This window comes from Ctenocephalides felis, unplaced genomic scaffold, assembly GCF_003426905.1.
Source record: "Ctenocephalides felis isolate EL2017-DRISC unplaced genomic scaffold, ASM342690v1 CF-g0.4_SCAFFOLD_00845, whole genome shotgun sequence".
Classification (NCBI taxonomy): Eukaryota; Metazoa; Arthropoda; class Insecta; order Siphonaptera; family Pulicidae; genus Ctenocephalides; species Ctenocephalides felis.
Genome location: NW_020536999.1, coordinates 47,153,726 through 47,180,554, shown reverse-complemented (window position 1 = coordinate 47,180,554; position 26,829 = coordinate 47,153,726). Strand labels below are relative to the sequence as shown.

Sequence of the window (26,829 nt, the reverse complement as noted above, 5' to 3'; positions counted from 1 at the left end):
GAATTCGTAGGTTTATTTATTTTTTGAAATTGCCGCCGTCTGTGTGCAGCCTTCTATGATTCTGCTGACCTGCTAATCTACAGCTGTCAAATTTTTGTGTCTGTGTTCCATCGCTTTGATGTGAAGTCAGTTTAAATGCATATTTTAAGAAAATTTCATCATAATTTGGCGTATACGTTATTGATTTGATATATTTTTTTATTGCGTTATGTACCTGAATGTTTTTTATAATTACGGGTTTAAGAGGAGGGCTGTGATAACACGCTATTGTTTTAGTTCCATAAGCATTTGTAAGTTTTGCACGAGATTTGGTAAAAATGGATGAACGAATTTCTGATGAGATTGAAGCTTTGGAAGCTATTTTAATGAATGACGTCACTATACAATATAATAAGGAAACGAATTATCCAGATATGATAGAGACTGTTGTCTTTCCTTCCACAATGGAAGATGCCCAACAACAATATGTTTGCATCACGCTGCAAGTATGGATAACCCCTTCTTATCCAGATTGTGCACCTGTCATCAAGCTGAAAAATCCTAGAGGATTAGATGATAATATGATCAATAGGATTCAAAAAGAAGTTGATAAGAAAATGAACCAGTGTTTAGGGCAACCTGTGGTATTTGAACTTATAGATGTGATTCGAGAGCATTTGACAGATTCTAATTTACCCTCTGGACAATGTGTGATATGTTTATATGGATTTCAAGAAGGAGATTTATTTACTAAGACCACATGTTATCACTACTTTCACAGTCATTGTTTAGCATGTCATTTGGTTGCTGGAGAAAAGTACCATAAAGAAGAGCAAGAAAAACTCCCAGCGTGGCAAAGGCAACAAAATGCAGGTTTCAAAGCTCTTTGCCCAGTTTGCCGAGAACAAATTGATTGTGATCTTGAAGTATTGTCATTAGCTACACCGCCAGTGGAAGTAGAACAAGCTCAAAATTTTGAATTAACTGCCGAATTACGTGCTTTACAAACAAAAATGTCTGAGCTGTATTTACACCAGCAAATGAAAGGAGGCATTATTGATATTGAAGCAGAACAAAATAAACTATTATTAACAACTGCCAACTCTCAAGACGAAGATGAGAATAATCAAATTTCAATAGAATGTGGAGCAGTTTCACAACAAAGTACAGATACTCAAAATAATTTAAAAGTAGTGCAGAATGCAAATGCAAATGTAACAAATTCGTCTGTTAAACAACAGCAAGGTACTGAAGAAGCTAATCAGCAAGCAAAGCAAAATGATATACAAAAGAATCATAATAAAAATATCTATAAAGGAGGACATTATAAAAATTATCAAAGAGGTGGCTATAGAGGACGTGGAGGACATCATTCCAGGCGAATGCAGAATCGAACAAATAGTGATACTACTAACGGGGATAGATGAAGATGGCTTACTCTTTTAGTAAAGTATATGTATCAATGTGAAGCGATAAAGAAATATATCAAGTCATTATAATAAGTACTAATTCGATAATATATTAATGATAATTATTACGATTGTTTTATTTTCTTATTTAAACTATAATATAATAAATATCACTTTCATATGTCCATAGAACAAACATAAATGAACAATTATATGGATTGAGAATTTATTACTATGTACTATATTACTATTTACTATTCATTGAGATATTTTAAATGTATATACATCAATTTTAAGATTTTTCTTTTTACTTACTTTAACTTTAAATATTTCCTGATTAGTACCGGCTTCCAAAATCTGAACGCTGGTGATAGGCACAAGCTTTTTTGATATGCTGGAATACGATGGCTTGACAGTATCAGTCTGGAATTAATAAGAATTAGCTGAAATGTTTATTAGATTAAGTAAATTTATATGTTTCATTAGAATGATGATACCGCTGATCTAGACAACATACACACTGCACATACTATTTATACAGCACATATTATTTATATATGTATATATATTATAATATAATTTATAATTATATATAATATATTTGTAATTATAATTTATATATATATATATATATATATAACTTACTCCTCCTTGGCTTGCTGTAGATTTTCTTTCCTGTTTTATTACGATTGAAACTCGGTCCTTTTGAGTGTCTCTGTGTGGAAAAAAAACTAATGAAAACTGAAAGCACAATTGTGTTCTTCATTTTATAAAACATTTTTTTAATATTTGTTGTATGTATTTTTGGTTATTAATTTTTACTAGATGCATTTTTCTCAAATTTATTCATATTAATGATAAAACGAGGTTTTGTTTACTATTGTTTTCGAAAATCTATTATCTTATGCTCTTCCAACCAAAAATATGTGAAAGTAGACGCTTGAAATAAAATCCTCAATAGAAGGAATCTCAATAGTTTTTATTTGCTGATGAAATAAAGATAATTCAACACTACAATCTCTGTATTTCTCACGGTATTCCGCTTATTTTAATTTTCGTTTACTATTAGATTATATTGCCCATTCTGTTGGCATTGTTAATTATTCTAATCAGAGTAATCTTTATAGTAAACGGGGAGCAAACGAACACTTTCAGAAAGTATACTAGCGTATCGGAGTTCAGGTGCGATTTATTTGAATAAATTAAATAAATGTATTTAAATGAATACTCACAACTTGCCAGAAGCGCCAGGATCTATAAAAATAGTTACATGGTTAAAAAAACAAATATAATTGTACATTCATATGTTAATACATAATATACACAGATATTAAATTATTATAATAGCAATATTATAATATACCTATTATAATCTTGTATAATAGTGTTAAACAGTTAAATATACAATTTTAATTAAGTATAATCGTTTTGGTTTTAAATTAATTCAGTAAACTCTTGACTATGATACTGGCGCAAAATAGCTAGTAACGAAAGTTTTTTATTCAATGAAGTTCATTTTATTTAATCCATAAGAATTCTGATAACTGTAATTTAACATTGTTTATAGAAAACATTTATTATTAAAAAAAAAACATTCTGAAAGGACGTTAAATCTAAACGAATGTTGCTCGTAAAAATATGCGTGAATGGTGCAAAAGATGCCCATTTGCCTTATTTTTTCATGAGAAATTATTTTAGATGGCAATACTATTTTACTATTTATATATTCACAATTTTATAATTGCGTTCCTAATTATTTTTTGTCGATGATATAAGAAGATATAATTTTTTATTTTTTAAATTTACAGATGATTTTTTATATAATTTTTCTTACCCTGCTTGTCGCCATCCTTCGTTTCTGGAGCTTCAGACATTGTTGTTCACAAAAATAATATTTATTTCCAGAATTTCTTAAAACTTCCTTCCTTTCTGCAAATGAGTCAAATTATTAATCAGAAAAATAATTCACAAAATATGTACGATGTAATGTAAGTACCTATCTTACATTAGTTTAGAATCTATTATAAAGTTGATTTGTTTAAATGGAAATTTTCAAACCTTAACAAATGAATCGTTGGTCATTTGTCATAAACTTTGTGCAACATTGATAATTTTTTTTAGCATTTAAAAAAATATCATATATTTTTCAAAATTATGTCAAGATTTTCTTTTAATTGAACGAAAATAGTTTAAACAGTTTTTTTTACTAGTAAATTAACTTATAACTTAACATTTTTTAAAGTCTTATTTTGTCAAGAATAATGCTAGTAATGGTTGTTGTAGATTTTTTTCAGATTTAAATAATGATTTAAATAGATCATTTCAAATTGCTCTGGCAACTGACTGGAAATATTTAGAAATAGGTTAATGATCCATGCATAATTTCTAAAAAAGTCTTTGATTTGTTTCTTCTAAAATTCAAAATACTTTTTATTAAAATTAATGAATTGTTTTAACAAAAAGCCTTCTTTGCATAAAGGATATAATATTAATAGTATAAATTATTAATATAACACGGAATACTAAAATATTATTTTATTAAAATATCAAATATATATTTATTCAAAAAATATTTTTTTCAATTTTTATTGGGTTTTACAATATGTTCCTTAATGATTATATTAATATTTAGAGTTAAGTAATGACAAAACAAATAATACGTATTGTTCATTATTTAATTAAGGCGATTAAGTCTTTTGGGAGTTAGGCAATTAATTTGATTTTCGTACAGTTTTTCTTTAAAGAATAACTAATAATGTCATAGTCAAGTCTCTAATATCGCATTGATAATAAAAAGAGAATAGTTCAAAAACCTTTGATTTTCTCACCATGTAGATGATGATAAATTGATGAAGAAATCTCATGCAAATCTAACACGGAAACGCTACACGATTAAATAAAATAGAACTGCAGATTTGCTTTCTTATGTGCAGAAAGTAAATAAATTGACAATAAACTATTTTGCACTAATGCACTTCACCATTGGATTTACATATTATGTAATAAAAAAAAGTAATATATAAACTTTGAAGAGCAATCACTAGTCGACATTCTATAAGCTGTTTCTACAATGCAATAATATTCTAAATAATTTTCTATTTTTCTTCATCTAACCCAATGGTTGTCTTATTGTAATTGTGATTATATTTTCAATTTTTATTACAGTTTTCATTTTATTTTTATTTCAACTTTTTTAATTTATATTCAATTCATTGTATTTTTTTTGCGTATATCAATTTTGTAAATAAGACATTATAGTCTTGATTAACAAAAATAAATCATAACAAAAAAATTTTTCAATTTTCTTGCTCTGTGCCCGAAAACTAACCTTTTATGAACTATATTTTTATTTGGAAGTATAATTACTTATAGTATACTTATTTTCTTATAATTTATTTTCTGTGCTGGATTACCCCATAGGCCCGTGAGACCCGGGCCTAGGGCGGCACAATATGGGGGGCGCCAAATTTTTCCGATTTTTTTTGGATTGATCCGAAGGATTGATCTTGATCTAGATAATTCTCTATGAAATAGAATGTTATTCGTTTTCTAATCAAACTTATTCAAGGGCGCCTCATTAATATTTTTAGTGATGTATCATGTTTAAAATAAAAATTATCAAATTAATAAGCTTTTTTGTGAGAAATAAAATAAAATAAAATTCGGAGATACAGAGCTAAATGTTTAAAAATTGCAGTTTTTAAGAGAACTAAGCGTGCGATTTAGATGATTCAAAGAACTTTCTGCTTGTTTCAACAAAATAATTGCTTTTGGAAAAAAAAATTTGTTTCTATTTTTTTTTCAAAAAATATTTTTGTAATTTTGGATTAAAAATTAAAAAAATTACCCAGGCTAAGCACAGTCTAAGCGCCAATCTGGTACTACTATGTTTGAAAAATGTGAAAATGCCGTCCAGCTAAGCATAGTATAAGTGAAAATGTCGCACAGAATTATTTGCAAATGCGTTTAGACTGTGACCATACGGGAGCACTTTTTCAATTTTGTGCAAATTTAGCAACTATTTTTTTGAAATTGAATTCGAAAAGAAATGACGATTGTTAATGTTCTGCAGATAAATTGATTTATGATTTACATTTGATTTGCTCAGATATAACAAGATGTAACAAAAATAATGAAAGTTACAGTATCTGTAATATTTGAAAACCGTTTAAAATTTCTCGAATATTCCATTACGGTACGGAAAGTTCCAGCAATTTGCCTTAAGGCACGATGCCATACACCACTAGTTTTATTTTACAATTATATATAAAAACGCACAAATTAATAAAACGCAAATACAAATAAAAACGTATTCAAACGTATACAAATATATGAATCAAACAGAACTAGATGCAAATATTAGCAGTAATAATTTCGACCATCTCGCGACGAAGGTTGAATTTTGAATGATTGTGGGGTACAATAAACTTTTTGTATTGCACCCTCTATGGTTCCGAACCCGAAACTATTCAATTAGATAACAATTTTTGAATATTAGTATCATCTGGTAACAATTCATAGTTTTGTCCCTTTCTGACCCCAATAAAAGAGGTTCGCAATAGCAACTAAAATCATTCTGTATTTGGACCTCTCGGTCGACACTACGGTCAGTGGTAAGTCTTTTAAAAAATATTTATGTATTATGTAATCATTTCGTGCATTCAGTTTCAAATACGTGTCATGGAACTTGTGTTTTGACTTGATTTTCTGTTGAATTATAATTATAAGAAAGTAAATAAATTGAAGTAAAAATTCGTCTCTTTAATATTAAACGTTTTGCGTTACATTTTCTAATTCAAAATATTTGTGCTGAAGTGTCGCCTCAGTGTTTATTGTTGTGAAAATATTTAATTTTAGCCTTTGAGTTAACATAAATAATTCAATGCAATCTCTAGATTATTAAATTTAAATATAATTAAATAATATTAAATTTTTATATAAATGTTATGTTTCAAATATTTACGATTGACTACATTTATTTTGTTTCAGATTTCATACAGTGTTTTGCGCAGTGGCGGATTGCTTTAGGGATTCATTGTGCATGAATTTTTTTTTATTCAATCACATGGACAATTTTTAATTATTTTTTATAATTTTGTTAAATCATAATTTTGTTAAATTATAATGTTGAGTTATTTGCGTCCACATTTTAATTTTTTTTTGTTCGTGCGAGGACTTATTCGTAATTTTAATATCGTTTGAAACAATTTCCGCGTTTAAATGTGTTCCTGTCGCCTACCCCCCACGGCAGGTTCTAGTAATTCGCGTTTCGTTAATAAATTTTTTTTTTCATTCGGTGTGTGGATCCTTGCGATGTTTTTCCCAGAAGCAGCGCAACCCCATACATTTTAATTTCTAATTAGTATTACAATTACTCTCTATTACTACTCTCTATTAGTAGTACAATGTTTAATTTTTTATTTTATTAGTCGGAATTATTTTATCAGTAGCATGGATGTAAATAACTCGTTTAAAAATCTGAAAACTTTGTTAAATAAATTACTTGTTTTTATTTTGACTGATTTTTCTGCTGCAATGCGATGAATATGTTTTAATTAAATAATTTAAATTTTTTGTGATTGCACAATAAGTCTCCTAAACGGAGATATGTTGAAGACGTACTGTTTGCGGTTAAAGAAAAAAGGTAAGATGATACAAAACCCTAAATTATGTAAAAAAAAATAACAAAATTGACATTTATTTTAGTATAGATGGGCCTCGACTAAAGATACCAGGGGGTTGAGTACTACAACGAACAGGAGAACATGTGTACCGATATGATATACCAGAGCACTGGAATAAATACGAGCAGGCTACCATAGATAAACAAGTATAATGCAGGCTACCATATTCAGGGTTGCAGAATTAATTTATCACCGCGACGGCAAGCATCAGGACTGCTAGGAGATTGTGGTGAACTAAAAAGGTTGAAGGTACCCCTTTTGAGGTGCAATGACTGCTACTTGGTACATCTTAGCATTGCGTTTACCAATATACAGGGTGTACCTTGGCGCTCCAATCTGACTTTAATAAGAACCGGTAATTATCTGTAGAGTGCGTTACTAACTACACGAATGAAACAGAATCTATACTTATTAATTTATTTAATGTTACCTAGTTGTGTTCGTCGTAGGTGCCAAGATATGACTGTATTTTTGTAGTCATGTCTTAAACCTAAATTCTGATATGCTATTGTTTTGGTTGATCATAAAGCTTAAAATTATAGATGTGTATGATACAGCGTGATCACAAAGTAAATCGCTTACAATCGGAGAACTTTCACTTTTTCTGGATTGGGTGTTCTTCGCCCATGGAACAACACACGCACCACTATACACTAACTGCCTCGAGGGCTTGTGTACTTCCGACTCGATTGACTACCTCAGAGGACTGATACTTAAAAAGTGATTGCGTCTTTGTAACGACAGCATGCAATGTTTCCAAAGGGTTGCACAACCTTTAGTGCAAACTACATCCGCCGCCCGCCTATATGGTTCCTGTCGTATGTGGTCCAGAATCGCGATAAAGACTACATACATCATTTCCAAGGAGTTCCTAAACTAAATCCTCACCTGCCTATAAGGCTCCTATCGTATGAGGTCCGGAGTCGCGATCGTTTTTTAGTATCAGTCCTCTCAGGTGGTCAATCCAATACGGAGGACACAAGTTAGTGCATTAGTGATGGTTGTGATGTTGTGCCAGGGAAAAAGAACACGATCTAGAAAAATCCGATCGAGTTTTCCGATTTTAAGCTTTCCCCTGCGTAATTACGCCGTTCTATACATTATTAATCATTTCTAGCTTTATCATTACCCCATCGTTAGTACATTCGAATTTAGGCTTAATGCATCACTATACATAAGTGCGGTCAAGCTCTCGGATCTGTAAACATAGCTCGGTAACAATCAATAAGTTGGTAAGTAGATTCTGTTTTAATTGTGTAGTTAGTTAAAATCTCCACTGGTAACTGCAGGTTTTGTTGAATCGAATTAGGGCGCTAAGGTAGACCCTTCATATTAGGGAGTGAGATGCTAAACATACCAAATAGCAATCTTTACACTCTAACAAGAATATCCTTAACCCTTTCAGTTCACCTCAATATGGATACCTACAGGTTTTCTCATATTCATAAGTTAATATTAAGTAGTTAGACCTTAATTAGATATAAGTATAAAATGTTTTTATTTTTGTTACCGGGGCCCCGTTTGTATGTTTGCCCCTATTTTTAGGGGCACTTGTGTTTTTTTTTATGTCATTTCAGATGTCTTTCCAAGAAAATTGCTTATTAAGTGAGTACCAAGAACTACTTCCACAACCCATAGGAGAAATTGGCCAGACTAATTGATGTATCAAGACATAAAAAATATTGGCATACTGCTAAGTAATATGTATACTTTTTTTTTATTTCAGGGTTAAAGAATTAATTTCTTTTCGCACCACAAAGCACCAGGACTTCCAAATAACTGCCAGGAGGGAGGATATGCATATGTAGAGATTTTTATCGTATTATTGTTAATTAGACCTTAGTTATAACCATATGTATAAATCTTTTTTCTTTATATTTTTAAACCACTTTTTATTTCAGGCTTACGGAATCAATTTCTTTTCGCACCACAAAGCACCAAGACTTCTAAATAACTGCCAGGAGGATACGCATATTTAAAGGTTTTTATCCTATTGTTGTTAATTTGATCTTCTTATTAATTATAACCATATATTCTTTTATTAATATAACCGGGGCCCCGTTTATTTGTTTGTCCCTATTTTTAGGGGCATTTGTGTTTTTTTTTTTCATTTCAGGTGTCATTCAAAGAAGACATTGTATTGTATGTCTATATGTTTTACTCAGAGACCACTACCGAATTAAAGATTATGTGCAAGTGGGTACCAACAATGACTTCTACATCCCATACGAATAAATGTAATGAAATTCTATGTTTACCTCTTTTTAGGTCTTGCACGAGATTTAGCAGAAAATATCAACTCAAAACCAACTAGCAGCACTACTACCTGAACTACCGCCTACAACTGAATTGGATGATATGACATAATTGAAAGGAAAATTAACTGTGAGATAAGACTTTCTATTATTATAGTAGTATTTAATTAAATATTTAAGTAGTTAAGGGACGTATTGACATTAAAATCTTCGGTCGTACCTTTTTTGGGGTTGTTCGCGTACTTTTATTCAGAGCTCAAAAGGGTGGCGTCATGAAAGAACCTCTCTTATATTTTTCGCGCTCTTCTTTACATTAATTAATTAATTATCATTTGTCCTTAAACTTCATAGGCTGGGAACCTATGAAGTTTTTTTCCAAGTGTTTACATGGTGGATCTGGGGGGTACATCATGTAGATGCTCTTTTTTTTATAAATTTACAATCACCGCTAAAATATTAAAGTACACATTTTAAATTGATTTTTTTCTTTACCACGAGAAGTTCTTTCATTTTTAAAAACCGAAATTTTTGGGTACATTAGGTCATTTCGCGGTGGTTCTTCTTTTCGCGATATATTCGGGTCAGTTAGGTATAATTAGTTTGTAAGTTAGTTTAAGTGGATTAGGGCTGCACAAATCGATACTTAGTAGTATTTACATTATATCCATTTCCATCTGAAATGTTAGAAACGTAAATATGAATAGAAGTATCTATTTCTGTGGCGACACCACATTAAAAAAAACGCGCCTGGCAACTTCACCTCATGGGTGGCGTGGAAGAAAGTTGCAACCTAATTAAGTACATATAATTATGAAAATTAAAATATATAAATAATTATGTTAATTAATAAACAAATGTGTCAATATATGTGTGCGCATCACTGATAATTAACTAATATCGAAATATCTTAATATAAAACTTTTGCAAAATAATCTTTGCTTTTTAATATGTGGTTAATGTTATTTTTGAATTTTTTTTCAGAACTTCATAAAAAATTATTAGATGCTTTCAGAAAGAATATTGGCAATAATTATTAATTTTGAAATAGTTGAAAAAATACTATAAATACTACAATGCGAAGAGTTGTATGGTTTTTGATAAAATATATTTTATCTCTTTGCATTGTAGTATTTTTTCAACCTCTAATTCAAAATCAATAACTATTATTCTTTTTAAAAGCATCTAATAATTCTTTAGTATATGTGAGATTTGAAACTTTAGTCAGAATTAAAAATAAAATTTGAATTATTTTCGATATACACAAAAAAAAATTTTTTAAAAAAAATTGAAAAAAAAATGTTGAAACAATTTTTTTTTTCAAAATTACTTATTTTGTTAAAATAAGTAGAAAGTTCTTTGAATCATTCAAATCGGACGCTTCAAAAACTGCCATTTTTTGCACATTTAGCTGGGTATCTCCGTAACTGCTGGACCTGCCTTTGCCGAAAGCTAATTACCACTTCTCCCCATCATTACAAATTGAATGTTTTGTAGATCTGTCTATTTTTTTTTTAAATTTGAAAACATTTATATATTGAAAAGTGGGAATGGATATCACTACTGCTTATTACAAAAATACTAATAGGTGATAAATATTTACTACCGATTGTTACAACTTTAATATAATATTATACTATAAAGATTTCTATGATAAAATCTTATTGATTTCCAGTCTAAATTTGAAGATCAACGTTGGAATTTTTATCGATTTAATTATACCTGCAAAATTGTTCAAAGAAAAAATTGCACGAAAGATCAAATTATGTAGTATATTAGTATGAGTTTTCTTAGATTTTTGGAAGGTTTGATATTCACTGGTTCATTTTAATCATATCGAACATATCTAATACCTTGATAATTGAAGTTTTTATTAGTACCGACTTTTTTAGTAGAATGTGATATGCATTGCTTGATTTAAAAAATAAAATATAATTGTAATAAATAAATGAATAAATAAATAAATAAATAAATTGTGATTATAAAGGAGAAGAAGAGTGATTTTAAAAATAAATTATAAATTTTGACTTTTATAAAAACAGTGATTTTAGCATTACAAATCTACAACAAAAGTAATTTTCTATAAATTAACAATTTAATACATAATTGATTTCTACTCGTGGTGAAGAGTTATTGAATATTTTTTTATATTTCTTAGCTTAACTAAAGTTTTAAGACACTTACAATATTATTATTAAAATAAAAATAGGATATAAAAATATATTTTTGCATTCTATTATAAGACGTTTTTTATTAAAGTTTTATTATATTGTGATTGTATTGCATACATCATTTTTATTTTCATATATGTGAAAATGTTTAACATTTTTTTTTATTTTCTTATAAATTACAATCTGTCTAAATAGAAAGACATTGAGTAACTAGTTTGACAAATAACATAGAACTTTAAAAGGAAAATCCAGTGGTTCACCTTTTATTAATGCACTAAATTATATATTAATTAAATTTTGGTATTTGAAATAATTAGTTCTAAATTTTATTAACATTTTAGTTATATTTACACATTTTTGTTTTTTAAAGACATTACTGATTATTTGGAAATTCCTTTAGTGGCTTATTAATAAAAAGAAAAATAAAGTAATTTTTTTTTCTATTTATATCAGCTTATATAAAGTTTTAATTAATTATTTATATATTTTATTATAATCATGTGTATATACCAGAACATTTGGAAAAGGAATCACGCCATAATGATGCCACAGTTTTTATATACAGGTCTCGATGTCATATTTCTTAAACTTTGCTTAATTAATAGATGAAATATATATATATATATATATATATATATTTATATATATATATATATATATGTATTTATATTTATATTTAATATGTAAATATATTAAAGTATGAGCAATATATTTCTCGTGGACTCAGGTGTATAACTGTATCTGAAAGTTACATTTTACTTTTCCGTTAAGTTTGTGTTAATTTGAATCGAAACAAATTAAAAAACTTTATAGATAGATTTTTTTATTAGCTGTTGGGCTGAAACTTCTCCTTACTTCATATTTTTAGATGGTAACCCAATAGTTAATCCGTTCATATTTGACTATTTTATTATTAGAATTTTTCTAACAGGGCTGACATTTTTTATTGATGCAGCAATGCCAGACTAAGTGCAATTTTTGCTTGGAAACATATTGCTAGTTATCGATAGTTATAAGTAATAATTAAAACTAACAATAGAAAATAAAATATTGAAGGTACACTGGATTAGAATTTAATATTTGCACAACCTTATTCAATTAATTCCAGGTACTTGGATGATATCTTTAAAATAATCAACCAATCGAATTTACTCAATCACATATAGTTAAAAACTTCTATTAAAAATTATTTAAGAATTTTAATATATGGGTTGTGAGATGTTTTGTACTAGTATTAAATTGAACTTACATATTATCAGAAATATTATCATTTATATTGATTTTATAAGAGTGTGAAACCGTTTATGTCATTAGGAAAACCTATGAAATCAAATTATGAATCAAAACCATTTTCGAATAGTACATTATTTACGTGGTTTTCTCTACATTATTATTATAGAATAAAATATTTTTTTATAAAGAGCATGGGCTACTGTGTAGTTTAGTGGTTAGAGGTATGAAATTTCAGATTGAGCAGAGGTTCAAGGTTTAATACCTACCTCTGGCAACCTGATGCTAAGCAGCAGTAAAAAATTGATTAATATTTTAAAAATTTTAATAATTAAAATTTATCTCATATAGATAAGACAACTGTTCAGATAAAAATAAGTCAAATCAACCATCACACCCTCAAGTTCTGACTGATGATCGCTGTTCAAATAATTAATTAAAAAATTAGGACTGTAAAATTTGTTTACTCAATACATGTGCTACAACACCAAATTTACTATACCAAATAAATGTAGATTAAATACTAAAACGTAATATGATATTCTTATTTTAGATGCACTATTCATGAAGGGAGAATTAGTTTCTTGAAATCTAGCAAAATCAGTTCAAAGTTTGATTCAATTATCCCATATGATTTCCACAACCGTTGTTATTGCAATTAATGGTAGTTTCATGAATACTCAGACTGGATTACTGGTATTTTATCCTTGGTTCGTAGTTAATTGAAATCAAAGAATCTAATTTAATTTTACATTTTCATCGTATAGTTCATCTTCATATTAACTCGTGTTCTACGCGGAGTTATGTAAGCAATCGAGATATGGAATTCATAATACGGAGCATTAAGTCCATTTGATAGTGAAGGACTTCATACCTACTAGAATCTTTATATTTAAGGTGAGGCTTGTAAAACTGTGTAAAAATTTTCTGTATTATACAATCTTCAATCTTTTATACTACAACAATTTTTAATAGCTTAGAAACACAAATTGATTTATGTTTAATATTTAATATTATTAGTAATAGAATTAATCAAATAGTAATTTTAAATATTATTAGTAAATAATAATAAGTAAGATTTATTAAATTAAAGGTTTAAATTCTATTTTAGGGTTGATGATAGAATGAAATGTTGGTGTTTAAGTATATTTGTTATTGAATATGATTATAAAAACTATAATATTTGTGCACAATTTCTTACAATCTTATAGTACATATTTTTCTTGAATATCAAATTTTTTTTTAATTTTATTTTCATTCTGCAATCTATAAAAATAATTATATTTAGCAGAGAATGCTGACAAGTGTTTACAATTGATTGTTTACAAATTAGTAGATACGCCCAGTAGTGTATCTACTATAGTTAATATATATAAAAAAAAAAAATGTTTAAATTGCTCTTTTTAGCAGTACCCCAAAGTTGTAATCCGTAGGTCCACACGGGTTTGATCACAGCCTTATATATAAGTAATTTGTTGTAAGTTGATAATTCTGATTGCCTTTGTTTTCATATATTCATAACTATCAAACTAATAGTGATAGTGTATCTAAAATTTCTTTTTTTTCTGAAAGTGCAGCAGGTGCTGTTTCTCAGTGTGGGAAAATCATTAGTATAAATAAGGTAAAGAAACGGCCCCAAAACACTGCCCTGGGGGACTCTTGCTTTCATTAATTTCGGTTCACTTGTAGTATCACCGAACTTAGACTGAGTAAGGTAGGACTCGAAAAACATCTTGTATGTTTGAAATAAATTTCCGATTTATTATATATCTAAACATTTGGATATTTTTTGGTTTTGCTCCAAAATATATGTATATTCTTTTACCATTTTAAATAGAAAAGTATACTTAGTTTTTGAAAATTAGAAAAAAATGAAAAAGTAAAAAAAACAATAATTCATCAGATTCAACTAATTTAATCGATATTCAAGTGGTGATATATAATTGATACGTCTTAAATTGAAAAATCTTAAAATAAATAAAAGATACTAGTAATCAGATAAATTAAAAAAAATATAAGCAATTCATGCATCTTATATTTTCAGTAATTAAATTCTTAAATTTTTAGGCAATTTGTTATTATTTTGATGAATTTCAATATCTGTTGTTGAATGAAATCTCTTATTCACAAAATTTTTATATTAATCTTGCTTAATTCTTGTTTAATTTATATCTTGAAAATATTGCAAACTAATGATAATGAATTTACTTATAAAATCGTCTAGCGACTGTAAAAAATACCTGCAACAGTTTATTGCTTTGGAGCAATATCTACCATTTATTTTTATTTTCTTGTTCATATTATTATATGTTCAATTCAGCTTAACAACATATAAAGAAATTATTTATCATTTACTATAATTGCTTATATTTTTGTATAAAAAATACAATTACATATATTAAATTATTAAAGTGTGAAAAATTGCATAGCCCCTTAATTTTTTATATTTTCATTAAAATTTATAATAAAGATTGCGGAAGCTTGATATTATACTTAACTATATATTTGAATCGATTTCCATAAAGGGTCAATTTCATTTCATTCGTGACCTTGGGGTCAGATAGGGTCAAAGTGTATTATTTTAGGATCATCTGCATCTCATTCGAGATTATGAATTATATGAAAACGTGGCAAAGTTTTCAAGTAATTTTATTTTCTATAATTTACTAATATTAGTTATCGGCTTCCGCGCAAATTGCAAGTTGGCAATAGCAAGTAATTAAACTCGAATGTTTTAAGTTTAGCAAATCATTTTTAGTAATTTAACATTTACATTACATTATCCCGTCATAAAAATTCAGCACTCGTGACACAATCATAATACACTTTCATCATGTTTTTAAAAGCTGTGTTTTAACGGTTTTGTCTCTAACTAATAATGGTGATAAAGGTATATTTTTATGGGCAATTTTGTCGCAGCAGGCACCGGAATAAAGATATAACGATTTAATCAGCATAATCTTTGAACATTTTGATGAAAATGCCTCAATATTTCTGAAATGATTAGCATGTTCGAAGGAAATTAACTAAAATGCTGAGTGATCGAAAATTCTTTAAACATGTTACTTATAAATATAAAAACTTCTTTTTAAATGACTGAATTTGTTCATTTTTTAAAAAAAACTGAGTTTGTTGGAAAAAGTCAATTCTTTAGTTTGGATTCAATATATTATTCGCATACAGTGTCATTATGAATTTAATGTAATTATTACAACTTATTAAGGTGTGAAAAAATAACCCAGGGTTTTCCTTTTTTTAAAAGTGATCTGGAAAAAGTAGAATTTTTAAAATAAAAAAATAAGGAGGTGTAAGTAGTATTTTGTCTTAAAGCAAATTGCATAAATTATTGTGTGTGAGTAAATAAAAGATATAATTAATACGAAGTGAGATTAAGAAAATTTTAAAATTTTGACTATTTTTAAAAATTCGCTTTTATTAAGAACTAATTAATGCAATTTCCGTAATTGATACTTTACAAACAATCTTATAATATCTGCAATTGTATTAACAAAATACAGTAAATTAAAATAAAATAATCACTTACACGATGTAATGTCCTAAAGGCGCTGACAATTATTTCAAACTTTGATTATATTTTATAATTAAACCAGTTTTAGTATGCCTATAATATTTTAGGATATTTAGGACAAAGAAATGGATCAGTCAATCTTTTCAAAAAACTATTTAGTTTGATTCCTAACAGATACTGTCGAACTGATTGGGAACTTTTAAAACCAGTTCAGGATTTTTGGCAAAAACTTTTGACGAAAAATTTTGCATTCACCTCCGAATTATAAAGAAATATCTCGGCCTATTATCGACCAAAACTAGTCAAAGCGATTATTATTATCGAGTTTCATTAAATATTTTTTAAACTTTTGAAATCGGTGCAGATTTATTTCAGAAGTTTCTTAACATTTTGGCATACCTTAGAAAAATTGATGTGTGTGTGTATGTGTGTGTGTGCGGATACAAATTTTCATCGACGATTTCGCAAATACTGATTAACCGATTTGAATAATTCAACATTCGATTCGTATTGATAAGGAGACGTGCAAATTAGTTTTTGGCAAAGGCAGGTTTAGCCGTTTCGGAGATACGGGGCAAAAAGTGCCAAAAATGGTATTTCAGTTTTTGAGATAATGGAGCGTCTGATTTAAATCAGTCAAAAGACATTTTACTGGTATTGACGAAATGAACAACTGGTGACATTTTTGTAAAGGCAGGTCTAGCGTGTTCGGAGATACATTAAAAAAAGTAAAAAATAATGCCATTTGGCGGTCAAAAATAAACATTAGACATATGTACATCATATTATCAGATATTTTATAAAGATTATAATAATAAGTACAAATTTTGTGTACATTTATATGGGTTCCGTACTAATGTTTACATGATAGACGAATACGCGGCTCTTACGCGCTTCTATATTTCGACTCCAAATCAGCTATGCAGTGCGATTGTTTAAAAAAATGTTCAAAATTAAAAAAAAATCAAAATATAAAAGAAAACAAACTTTTCAAAAGTTTCAAAATTTTTCAAAAATCTAATTTTTTCAATTTTTGCAAAGTTTTTTTTTATTTAGTTTTCAAATCGGGAAGTTCCAGCAATTTGCCTTAAGGCACGATGCCATGCACCACTAGATAATCTTATAATAGTTCACAAAGTTCTAATCAATACAAAACTATCTAGTATATTTTCTATCAAATAGAAACTATGTATTAAAATTCAAATTTTTATCAAGATACAAATCCATCAACGTCAAATATTCAAAATTCGTCCAGAAGTACGCCGTGAATGATCCGTAATTAAATCATTATGTCGTTACAACGGCGATTTAATAATAGGTATTATACGTCGTTTATTTTTTTAAACAAAACGTCGCCCATCAGAAAATAAGATCAGGAAGACATCTTCTTCTGTTTTCTGTTATGATTGAGTCGCGCGCTTCGAGATAATTCGTTCGTCCTCTGTAATAAAAATCATGCGCTAATTATATCAATATTATCGTAATTAGTCCACCGAGGATGCTTTGGATTATGATTGATCGACGAAAATTAACTTTTGGAACACACACTTGTATATTTAACATTTGAGACTTCCATACATTGGATAAGTTATAGTAATCGTCCAAAAATCGAAATTGAATATCCTTACGTTTCAAAAGTTTCTGAGCATTTTGGTGTATCTTAGAAAAATTGGATGTGTGTGCGTGTTTGCATATGTATGTATGTGTGAATGCAATTTTTCATCGACGTTTTCGGATACACCGCTCAACCGATTTGAATTATTCAAAAAGTATTCTATTCTTGCTTATGGGGATTTATTTAAGCTTAAATTAGGTAAGAATTTCGGAATTCGAAATACCCAGCTGTAAGTCTGTAAATACTTGTATATTGACACCCTAAAGTTGTCTCAAAACTTACATATTGTAGGATGTCAATGCCATATAGAGTAAAGTGATATTTCATAAATTATTAGGTTTCACATATCAAGAAATTTGTCAATTATCATGTGATGTTTTGTTACAAAAGTTGTGTTCAATACACTGCTATGTGTATATCAAAATTCATATTACTTTATAAATATCTTTGTTACTTCTTATATCTTTGATCATTCAAATTATGAAATTATTCCATTCATTCGGACAAAAACAAAAACAAATGAATTGTACAGCTAATTGACAATGCTTGTAATATCACATTTCTGATGTGAAAATATTTTTTCAATGTTTGTATAGTGTTATAATAATCTGATACCATTCTGCATTGTATTCATACGAATAATAATTTCTCAAAATCTAAATAGTCTTGAATTTTATTTATCAATCTTATTATGAATATATTTTAATTGTATTTATTCTACTTTTTTTACATTTATGATACATCTTTCTGATAATTCATTTATAAACATAAAAAGTAGATTAAAATAATTTCTTTGAATCCTGAAATATTAACTTTTATGTTATGTTAAAATGTTTTCTTTGAATCCTGAAATATTAACTTTTATTTGAATTACAGATGATATATTTCACTTAATAATTAATTAGTGTTAATTAATATCAACTCCAATTTTCATTTTAGGTCTCTCATTGATATGTTGGATTTATTTTAACAATTTTTAGTTCAATATTATATTATTTTTATTACCTTTGTTTATATAAAAAATCATTTTTACATTTTTTATAACTATTTATTTTATGTTTATTATTTAATTGTATTTGTTGTTTTTTTGAGTATTTTCTATGATAAGTTGCTATATTTTAATTAATGTATTACATTTTTGTCGTTCTTTTCTTTTTATATTGGTTTGATATTTTGATTTTTTTTAAAATTTTAATAATACATATAAAATTTTATTTAATATGTTGTTGTAAAAATGTAATATTTTATTTATAGAAGGATCAAATTGAGACTTGAAATATATTTAGACGCATTAAATCCTAAAATATTATTTAGAGTTACTTTTCATTAATTGGAAAAATTGATTTATTAAATCTTAAAATACACTCATACACACACACATAAATATATATAAATATATATATATATTTATATATAAACAAATTGAAGATAATGCTTACTAATTTGTTATAGTTGAAATTTTAGGTAAAAATATTAGGTTAATTTTACGAATAGACTTAATATTTTACTTTTCTTTGAATTCATTGATGTATTTGTTTTTTTTTACAAATACAGTATTTGAGTTTAAAACAAAAATATAAATAATGATACGTAAAAATAAAATTGTTTAGAAAACTCCCCAGTGAGAGTTTCTAAAATGATCATTAAAATGTACTTATTTGAATATGCACCTTCATAATATTCAAATTTTATGCCCCTGTGAATCAATTATTAAAATTTGTAAATTTTTAATATTTGAATTTAGTGTATTTATAAGAATTGCTAGGAGCTGGCAATCCTCATTTAAAGTCGGCATCAGTGTCTCCACTTTTTTAGAACCCTTTTAATCCTTCAGCAACTATCAAAAGCCGATATGAAAATAATCGATACTTTTCATGAATTGTCCTATATCAAATTTTATGATTGTTTACATAAGATTTTTGAGTTATTTACGACAAAATGCTTTAACATCTCAATCAGTTTTAGTACGGCCGCCGGGCCAGGAGGCATTTGCCTGCTTCGAAAATTGTATCAATAAATTTATCGGTTCGTAATTCAAATTTATGTGTTGATGGTGAATGTAAGACAAACAAATTTAATAGTGATTGAATACGAATAATAATAGTGGTTTTTGGAAAATTTAATATGTGATTTTTGTTTGTTTATTTGTCAATTATAAATTGTGATTAAATTCGAAGAATGATAGTGGTTTGTGGAACAAGGTACTAAAAACATCCATATAATTATAGATAACATTTTTTTCTATTTTACATTATATAGTTTATAATTTTATAAAAATATTTTATGAAATTTAGAAATTAAGAGAATGAGTTTAATTATATTATCCACCAATTATATATGGTCGTTAGGCTGACCAAGATATAATACAAAATAATTCATTAAATAAAATAAAAAATAACATATATAATTAATAATTATTATATACACGTATATGCATATGTATAACTTTTCTATAAATTATAAGCTGTATTACATATTATTCATTATAATTTGTTTATAAATTATCTTGTTCTGGTAGTTTGTCCCAAAACCACTAACTTACTGACGTATACTATCAAATGGAAAAAATATTTCAATAAGTAATCGCTCTTATTTTTAGTATTGCAAGATAATCAGTAGTACATATTAAATAATATCCAAAACGCTTTTATATTTTATTTATCATAGTTTGTTAAAAAATGGAAAAGGTGTAGTAATTTGCCTCAAAATTCAATGTCATATGCATGTAATTGGAAAAATATCAAAAGAAGCAATTACTTTTGCTTTTAGTATAATAACAATGGTTTGATTTTAGATACGTTATAAATTTAAAACTAGTGTGTATCGAACAATTTTCGAAACTGCAATTAAAATTCTTTGAAACTCATGATTATATAATACTTCTAGTAAAAACGTGGTCTAACAACCATCACTGGTTCCATGGTGGATACCTAACTCATTGTCAGCAAGAATTACTGTGATCAGATTTCAATTGAAATTATACGTATAGATCTCAAATATAATATCAAGTAAAAGTAACCTTTCAAGGCTTTGCTACAAAAATAATTGTTAAAAATTCCAATTAAGTATGGTAAAAATATCACAAGAAGAAACGACAACCACTGGGTTATATTCTAATAGGCGTTTGTTGATTTACAAAACAGTTACTGAATATTTTCATATAATAATATTTATTGTAATTTAAACTAAAACTAGTGGTATGTATGGCATCGCGCCTTAAGGCAAATTGCTGGTTCTTCCCGTACCGTAACGAAATGTTCGAGGAATATTAAATGTTTTCAAATAGATTATTATAAATAAATACTGTAACATTGTCTAATATTTATAAGAATTATATAAACTGAATTACAGAGTTAAAATTATTTATTTAAAGTATATTAGAACTTAAGTCAGAATTACAATTAAAATCTGAATTATTTTCGATATACAAAAAACAATTTTTGAAAAAAAAAATTAAAAAAAAATGTTTTTTCAAAAGCAATTATTTTGTTTAAACAAGCAGAAAGTTCTTTTAATCATTCAAATCAAACGCTTAGTTCTCTCAGCAACTGCCATTTTTTGCACATTTAGCTCTGTATCTCCGAAACCGCTGAACCTGCCTTTGCCAAAACGAATCACCACTTTTCCCCGTCATTACGAATTGAATGTTTTTTTTGATCATTTAAATCCGAGACTCCGATCTCTTCAAAACTCGATTTCTATTTTCTGCATTCTTTGCTCCGTATCTCCGAAATGGCTAGACTTGCCTTTGCCAAAAACTAATCAGCATATCTTTCTATCAATAAGAATCAAATGTTTATTAAACCATTCAAATCAGTTGATCCGTGCGCCCGAAAACGTGGACGAAAAATTGTATCCATACATACACACACACATCCATTTTTTCTGAAGTATGCCAAAATGTTCAGAAACCTTCAAAACGTAAAGAAATGTAAAAATTTTTAACTTCGATTTTTGGACGGGAAGTTAAAAAAGTTTTACAATTGCAATCGGTTTAGTAAATCATGTATCTGACAAATTATCTCTTTGTTTCAATAGTTTTACTCGTTAGTTATTTCCAACTCTCACAACCTCAACAAAATTTAAGACCTAATTTAATAAGAATTATTATATTATATTAAAATAATGTCTTCTTTATAGTTTACATAGCCTAGTTAGCACATTGATGAGTTTTGGGAGTTGTCACATGTTTTGATGTCATTACTAAGAAATGAACCGTAATGTTTCACCTTGTTATACAAACCCGAATAACATCTTCTTAATTTAGTGCACAGTATGGCTTTGTTCTAGTTTGAAATATAAATATTTTAATACAGGTTACTGGTTTAGAATAAGCAAATATCAAACAAACTTCTATGATTTTTGAAATTATAAAATTAACAATGCAGATTCATACATAGTAGATTGATACATTAGTTCGTACTGTTATTGAAAATGTAATTACAAACTTTAAGTTAATTCTTTGGCAAAACGTTCATTACTTTTCATTAATCTTTTATATTTCATTAATCATTTTATATCGAGTTCATTTACAGTTTAATTAAAACGGAACATTTTCCAAAATTGTCTCTGGACTTATTAGTGAACCTGTTGGGCAAATCATTTAAAAAGATAAATATGAGTTTGGCTCGTAAATATCATTCGATTTTGTAAGAAATCCAATTAGTAATGAATAATTGCATGTTTAACAAGCTTTTTCGCACGATCGATTCTTAAGATAATTAACCTGTACTGTCGCCAACTCATTAATACTAACCGAACAAGCAAACGAGAATTCATAATGGCAATTGTATAATATATATATATATATATATATATATATATATATATATATCATTAGCATTGAGTGGAAAAAATATTATCTTTGATAAGAACTCACTACACTTTTTATGCGTTTCTATATAATGATGTTAAAGGTACAATGCCTAGTAAGGCATTCAGTAATTTTGGAGACAAATGTGTAGATATAGAATTTTAAAATGCTATCCAGTGATAGTCATTTTAGGTTTGAAAATTTTTAAATAAATAGAAACCACAAATATTATCTTATGCAGATATGCCATCGTATGCTTGATCCATAACTATCCAAAATGTATATGCATCATTGTTTTATCAAAATATTTAGGTTGGTATTTTTGTTAGATTTTATTTTTAATTTGCCATTATGTTTAGGTGTTTATAGTTAATTAAATTTTTCAATATTGTAATGTGTTTTGATTTTACTTGTGATTTGATTTTATGTATCAAAATGTATATAAAGAAGTAAAAATATTTTCCAAAATTATGGTCATCAGTTAAATTCTCTCAATTCCAAGAAGCAATTATTATTATTTGTTATATTAAAACTTCAATAATTAAGAATTAAGCAAGTTTGAATATTTTTATAACATATTTATATATACATATATTTGTATGAAAACATTGTATGAAGAACGTTAAATTTAATTCAGAGATGGTATGAAATATCTTTCGTATTTATATCATACATTTGTGATATAATTGAGCTCAGAAGGTACAAAGTATGAAATATATCTTTAATATTTTTGATATTATACAAGCAATGTTATTAAAAATATCTTGTGTATTTTTGTGAATAAAAACGAAAACAATTTAAAAAAATAAAGGTTTTATGCAATATCAAATAAAGGAAAATATTTATTACTTCCATAATTGAAAAAAACTAAATCTTAAAGAAAATAAACTACATATATAAATGGTATACAAAAATTTCAAAAAGTATTTTGATTTACGAAATAAAATTAAAACTAAAAAATCAAAAATTAAATTATCACCTTACATATAATTTTTTTCATATTTACATATGTAATAAATTTTATTAATTTTTAAAAATTTTTGCAAAAAATCCGGCATATTTTATTTAAAGTTTTTTTTTAATTTCTGCATATTTTATTATCAGTGAAGCATTTCTTTATAAAATTCAAGCTAAATATTAGGGAAATTAATGCAAATTTTATTGCCTACAAAAGTGTTAAACATGAATTCATTTTGTAATTTTCATTTTTTTCTTCTGATGAATAATTTATATGCAAATGATTATGCAAACAAATCAACTTTACTAACAGTTTAACACATTTAATAATTTGTATATGTTTATATATAGTTTTAATTTGTCGAATTAAATGACAAAATACAATTAGAAATCGTTTAGAATATAATATTAAAAAAAAAAAACAAGTAAAATAAATAATTCAAGAATAAGAATTATCTATACGAATAAAATCGTTTTGCTAATTGAATCTTAAATAATTTTAATAAACTGAAAATCATAAATAAACAATAATTGAAAATATATGCTATGTAAGAACTCATAATTATTTTCAAAAAACAATGTATTTTGAGTAACGCTCCAAAAATGATCGACATCTAAAAAATATTGAAAAATAAAAAAAACATTTTAGCAAGAAACATATATTTAAATCTGTATCATCTCCGCTAGTGACCCACAATACATTGTTACTAACCCCTGAAAACACAAGCCTTTGGGGTACGATTTGATCACATTGCCGATTTATCGTTTTGCAGAAAATAAAAATATGTAAAACGCGTGAGGTTACAGAATGATTAAAACGCCTACATTTAACATTATCTGAAAAATAAATCTGTTTTATGTTTTTAGGATGCGATGAGAGAATCCATTAGCACATTTGTTGCCAATCAATAATGAAATTTTTATAACTTAATATAAAGTAGATACATTACTGATACAGGAAACAAAAACAGTATATTAAAAAACTTCATAAAGAAATTAGTAGGAGTAAATCATCATTGATACAGGGAAGTTAAGAAAAACATTCCATTCCTATTGATTAGGATATATGCTGATTAGTTTTTGACTGAGCCGTTTTGAAGATACGGATCAAAGAGTGCAGAAAATAGATATTGAGTTTTTGAGACACCGAACTGATTAGGCTTTTTTTAGACTTTGAAAAATTAGATTTTTGAGAAATTTTAAATTTTTGAAAAAAATGACTTTTTTGGAAAAAAACTTGAATTTTTTTTTCTTTATTTTGGAAATTTTATTTTTGTTTTTCAATGGAATCGCACTGTATATAGACGAAATTTCAAAGCGCGAAAGCGCCGCGTCGCCGAATAACGTACAAACGACGATACGGAACCCATAGAAGAGTAAACAAAATTTATACATCTTATTGAGATCTCCATAAAATATCCGATAATTTATGTGCATATATCTAATGATCATTTTTGACCTCCAAATGGCTTTTTTTTTACTTTTTTCACTAGATCTCTGAAACTGCTAGACCTGCCTTCCCAAAAATTTAAGCAGTTCTTGTCAATACACGTAAAATGTTTCTTGAATTATTACTAAGTTACCGTTTGTGGTACTTTTTGCCTCGTAGCTTTGGAACGGCTAGACCTGCTTTTGCCAAAAACTAATCAGCATGTCTCCTTATCAATATGAATCGAATGTTTTTTGAATTACTCAAACCGGTTGATCAGTGTTCCCGAAATCGTCGACAGAAATTTGTATCCGCACGCACTCACACACATACACACATATAAACACACACATGCCAAAATATTCAGAAACTTTTGTAACGTAAAGATATATAAAAATTTCCATTTTCGATTTTTTTGCGATTACTATAGCTTACCCTACAGGAAGTTAAGAAGAGAATTTGAATATGAATTTGAACAAATTTTAATGCTAAAAAAAATAAAGCCAAGTTATAATTATTACTTATATTGAGAAACATTTTGGCTTTTGATCAGTTCTATCAATCACGTACTTTGGAAATAGCCCGAAGGCCATAAAAATCTTCGAAGGCTCGCGCTCTTCTGTCGAATCCATTATCAAAGATACTTTGTTTTGATAAAGTTCTGTACAGCACTGAAAATCAGCTCAGACGTGTTCCAATCACCATAAATAATAAATAATTAAAACATAAGTCTCCTTTTCTTCGCCCATAAAGTACGGGGCATTATTATTAGTTAAGATCTCCTTACCGCTAATTATAAGGGAGCTGATAACCAGAAAATATTATAATTTTTTGTCTTATATTCATCTCAAACTATATATTCTCATTTTAAAAAAATAATTCAGCATCAAATAATAAATGTTGATCTCAATCATTGAACAGCAATTAGAACTCAACAGTTCAATGAGCATCTGTGATAAACCTTCTATTAATGAACATAGTTTTTTTAAAGGCTGATATTAGAATAATAATACGAAAAGAAAATTTTCATTACTAAATTTTTAAAATCTTGTATTTTCAATTTTATGGAGAATTCATGAAGGTGTGCTATTAGAATAATAATATGAAAAAAAAATTATTACCAAATGTTTAAATCCTGCATTTTCAATTTGATGGAGAAATCATAAATCACCATCATTTACAACTAAAAACACATTTTAGATCAGTGATTCCCAAAGTGGTTTATATGGACCCCCAAGGCACCATGACAACTTTCAAGAGGTTCTTGTCAACGAAAAAGAATTATGGAGATCCACGATAGTGGATCACAATAAACTGTGTTAATATCTATTTTATTATTATTATGAAGTCAATTAATAAATGTCTTGACTTGGATTAGTATCTTTACTTTGAATGCTTAATACTAAACTTTAGTACAAATACAAATTTATAAAAAAAATCGATATAGGCTAAATAGAGGGTCCATGGCAGTTTAAGGGGTTTTAGATAAAAAATTTCAAGGCAGGGAGCTGACGGAATTAAATAAGTTAAATGACTTATACCATTTGTAATCTTTATATAAATTGGATATTTGAACATTAATTTAATTATTTTTTGTAGAAAACATTACAAAGCGTTTTAATTTTATTTTTTGCATTACAGCTCTAGAAAATAATTTTATAAATAATTTAGTTGGAGACAAATTAGAAATAGTGAATTGAGAACAGTAACTGTAAATAATCTTGATGTGGATATGTTAATGTTGTCTGGTTAAAATAGTTT

At 27.2% G+C, this 26,829-nt stretch overlaps 2 protein-coding genes across 2 annotated transcripts in view; one reads left to right on the top strand and one right to left on the bottom strand.

The window, feature by feature from the left end:
• Positions 1 to 26,829, bottom strand: part of LOC113384488 (ras-related protein Rab-2-like) — a 28,733-nt gene that overhangs the window by 410 nt on the left and 1,494 nt on the right. The window contains exons 3-4 of the mRNA XM_026622205.1: positions 2,034 to 2,103; positions 1,704 to 1,811 (exon numbers count right to left, since the gene is read on the bottom strand). Of these exons, the coding sequence (XP_026477990.1) occupies positions 1,704 to 1,811; positions 2,034 to 2,103 (178 nt within the window). The remainder of the gene's footprint in view (positions 1 to 1,703; positions 1,812 to 2,033; positions 2,104 to 26,829) is intronic.
• LOC113376824 (E3 ubiquitin-protein ligase RNF25-like) lies at positions 133 to 1,477 on the top strand. The gene has a single exon (XM_026616890.1). The coding sequence runs from the start codon at positions 318 to 320 to the stop codon at positions 1,404 to 1,406; it is 1,089 nt and encodes a 362-aa protein (XP_026472675.1). The 5' UTR covers positions 133 to 317; the 3' UTR covers positions 1,407 to 1,477.

What these genes read in the sequence shown, in the direction of transcription:
- LOC113376824 (XM_026616890.1), top strand. Translation starts at nt 318, where the DNA reads ATGGATGAACGAATTTCTGATGAGATTGAAGCTTTGGAAGCTATTTTA.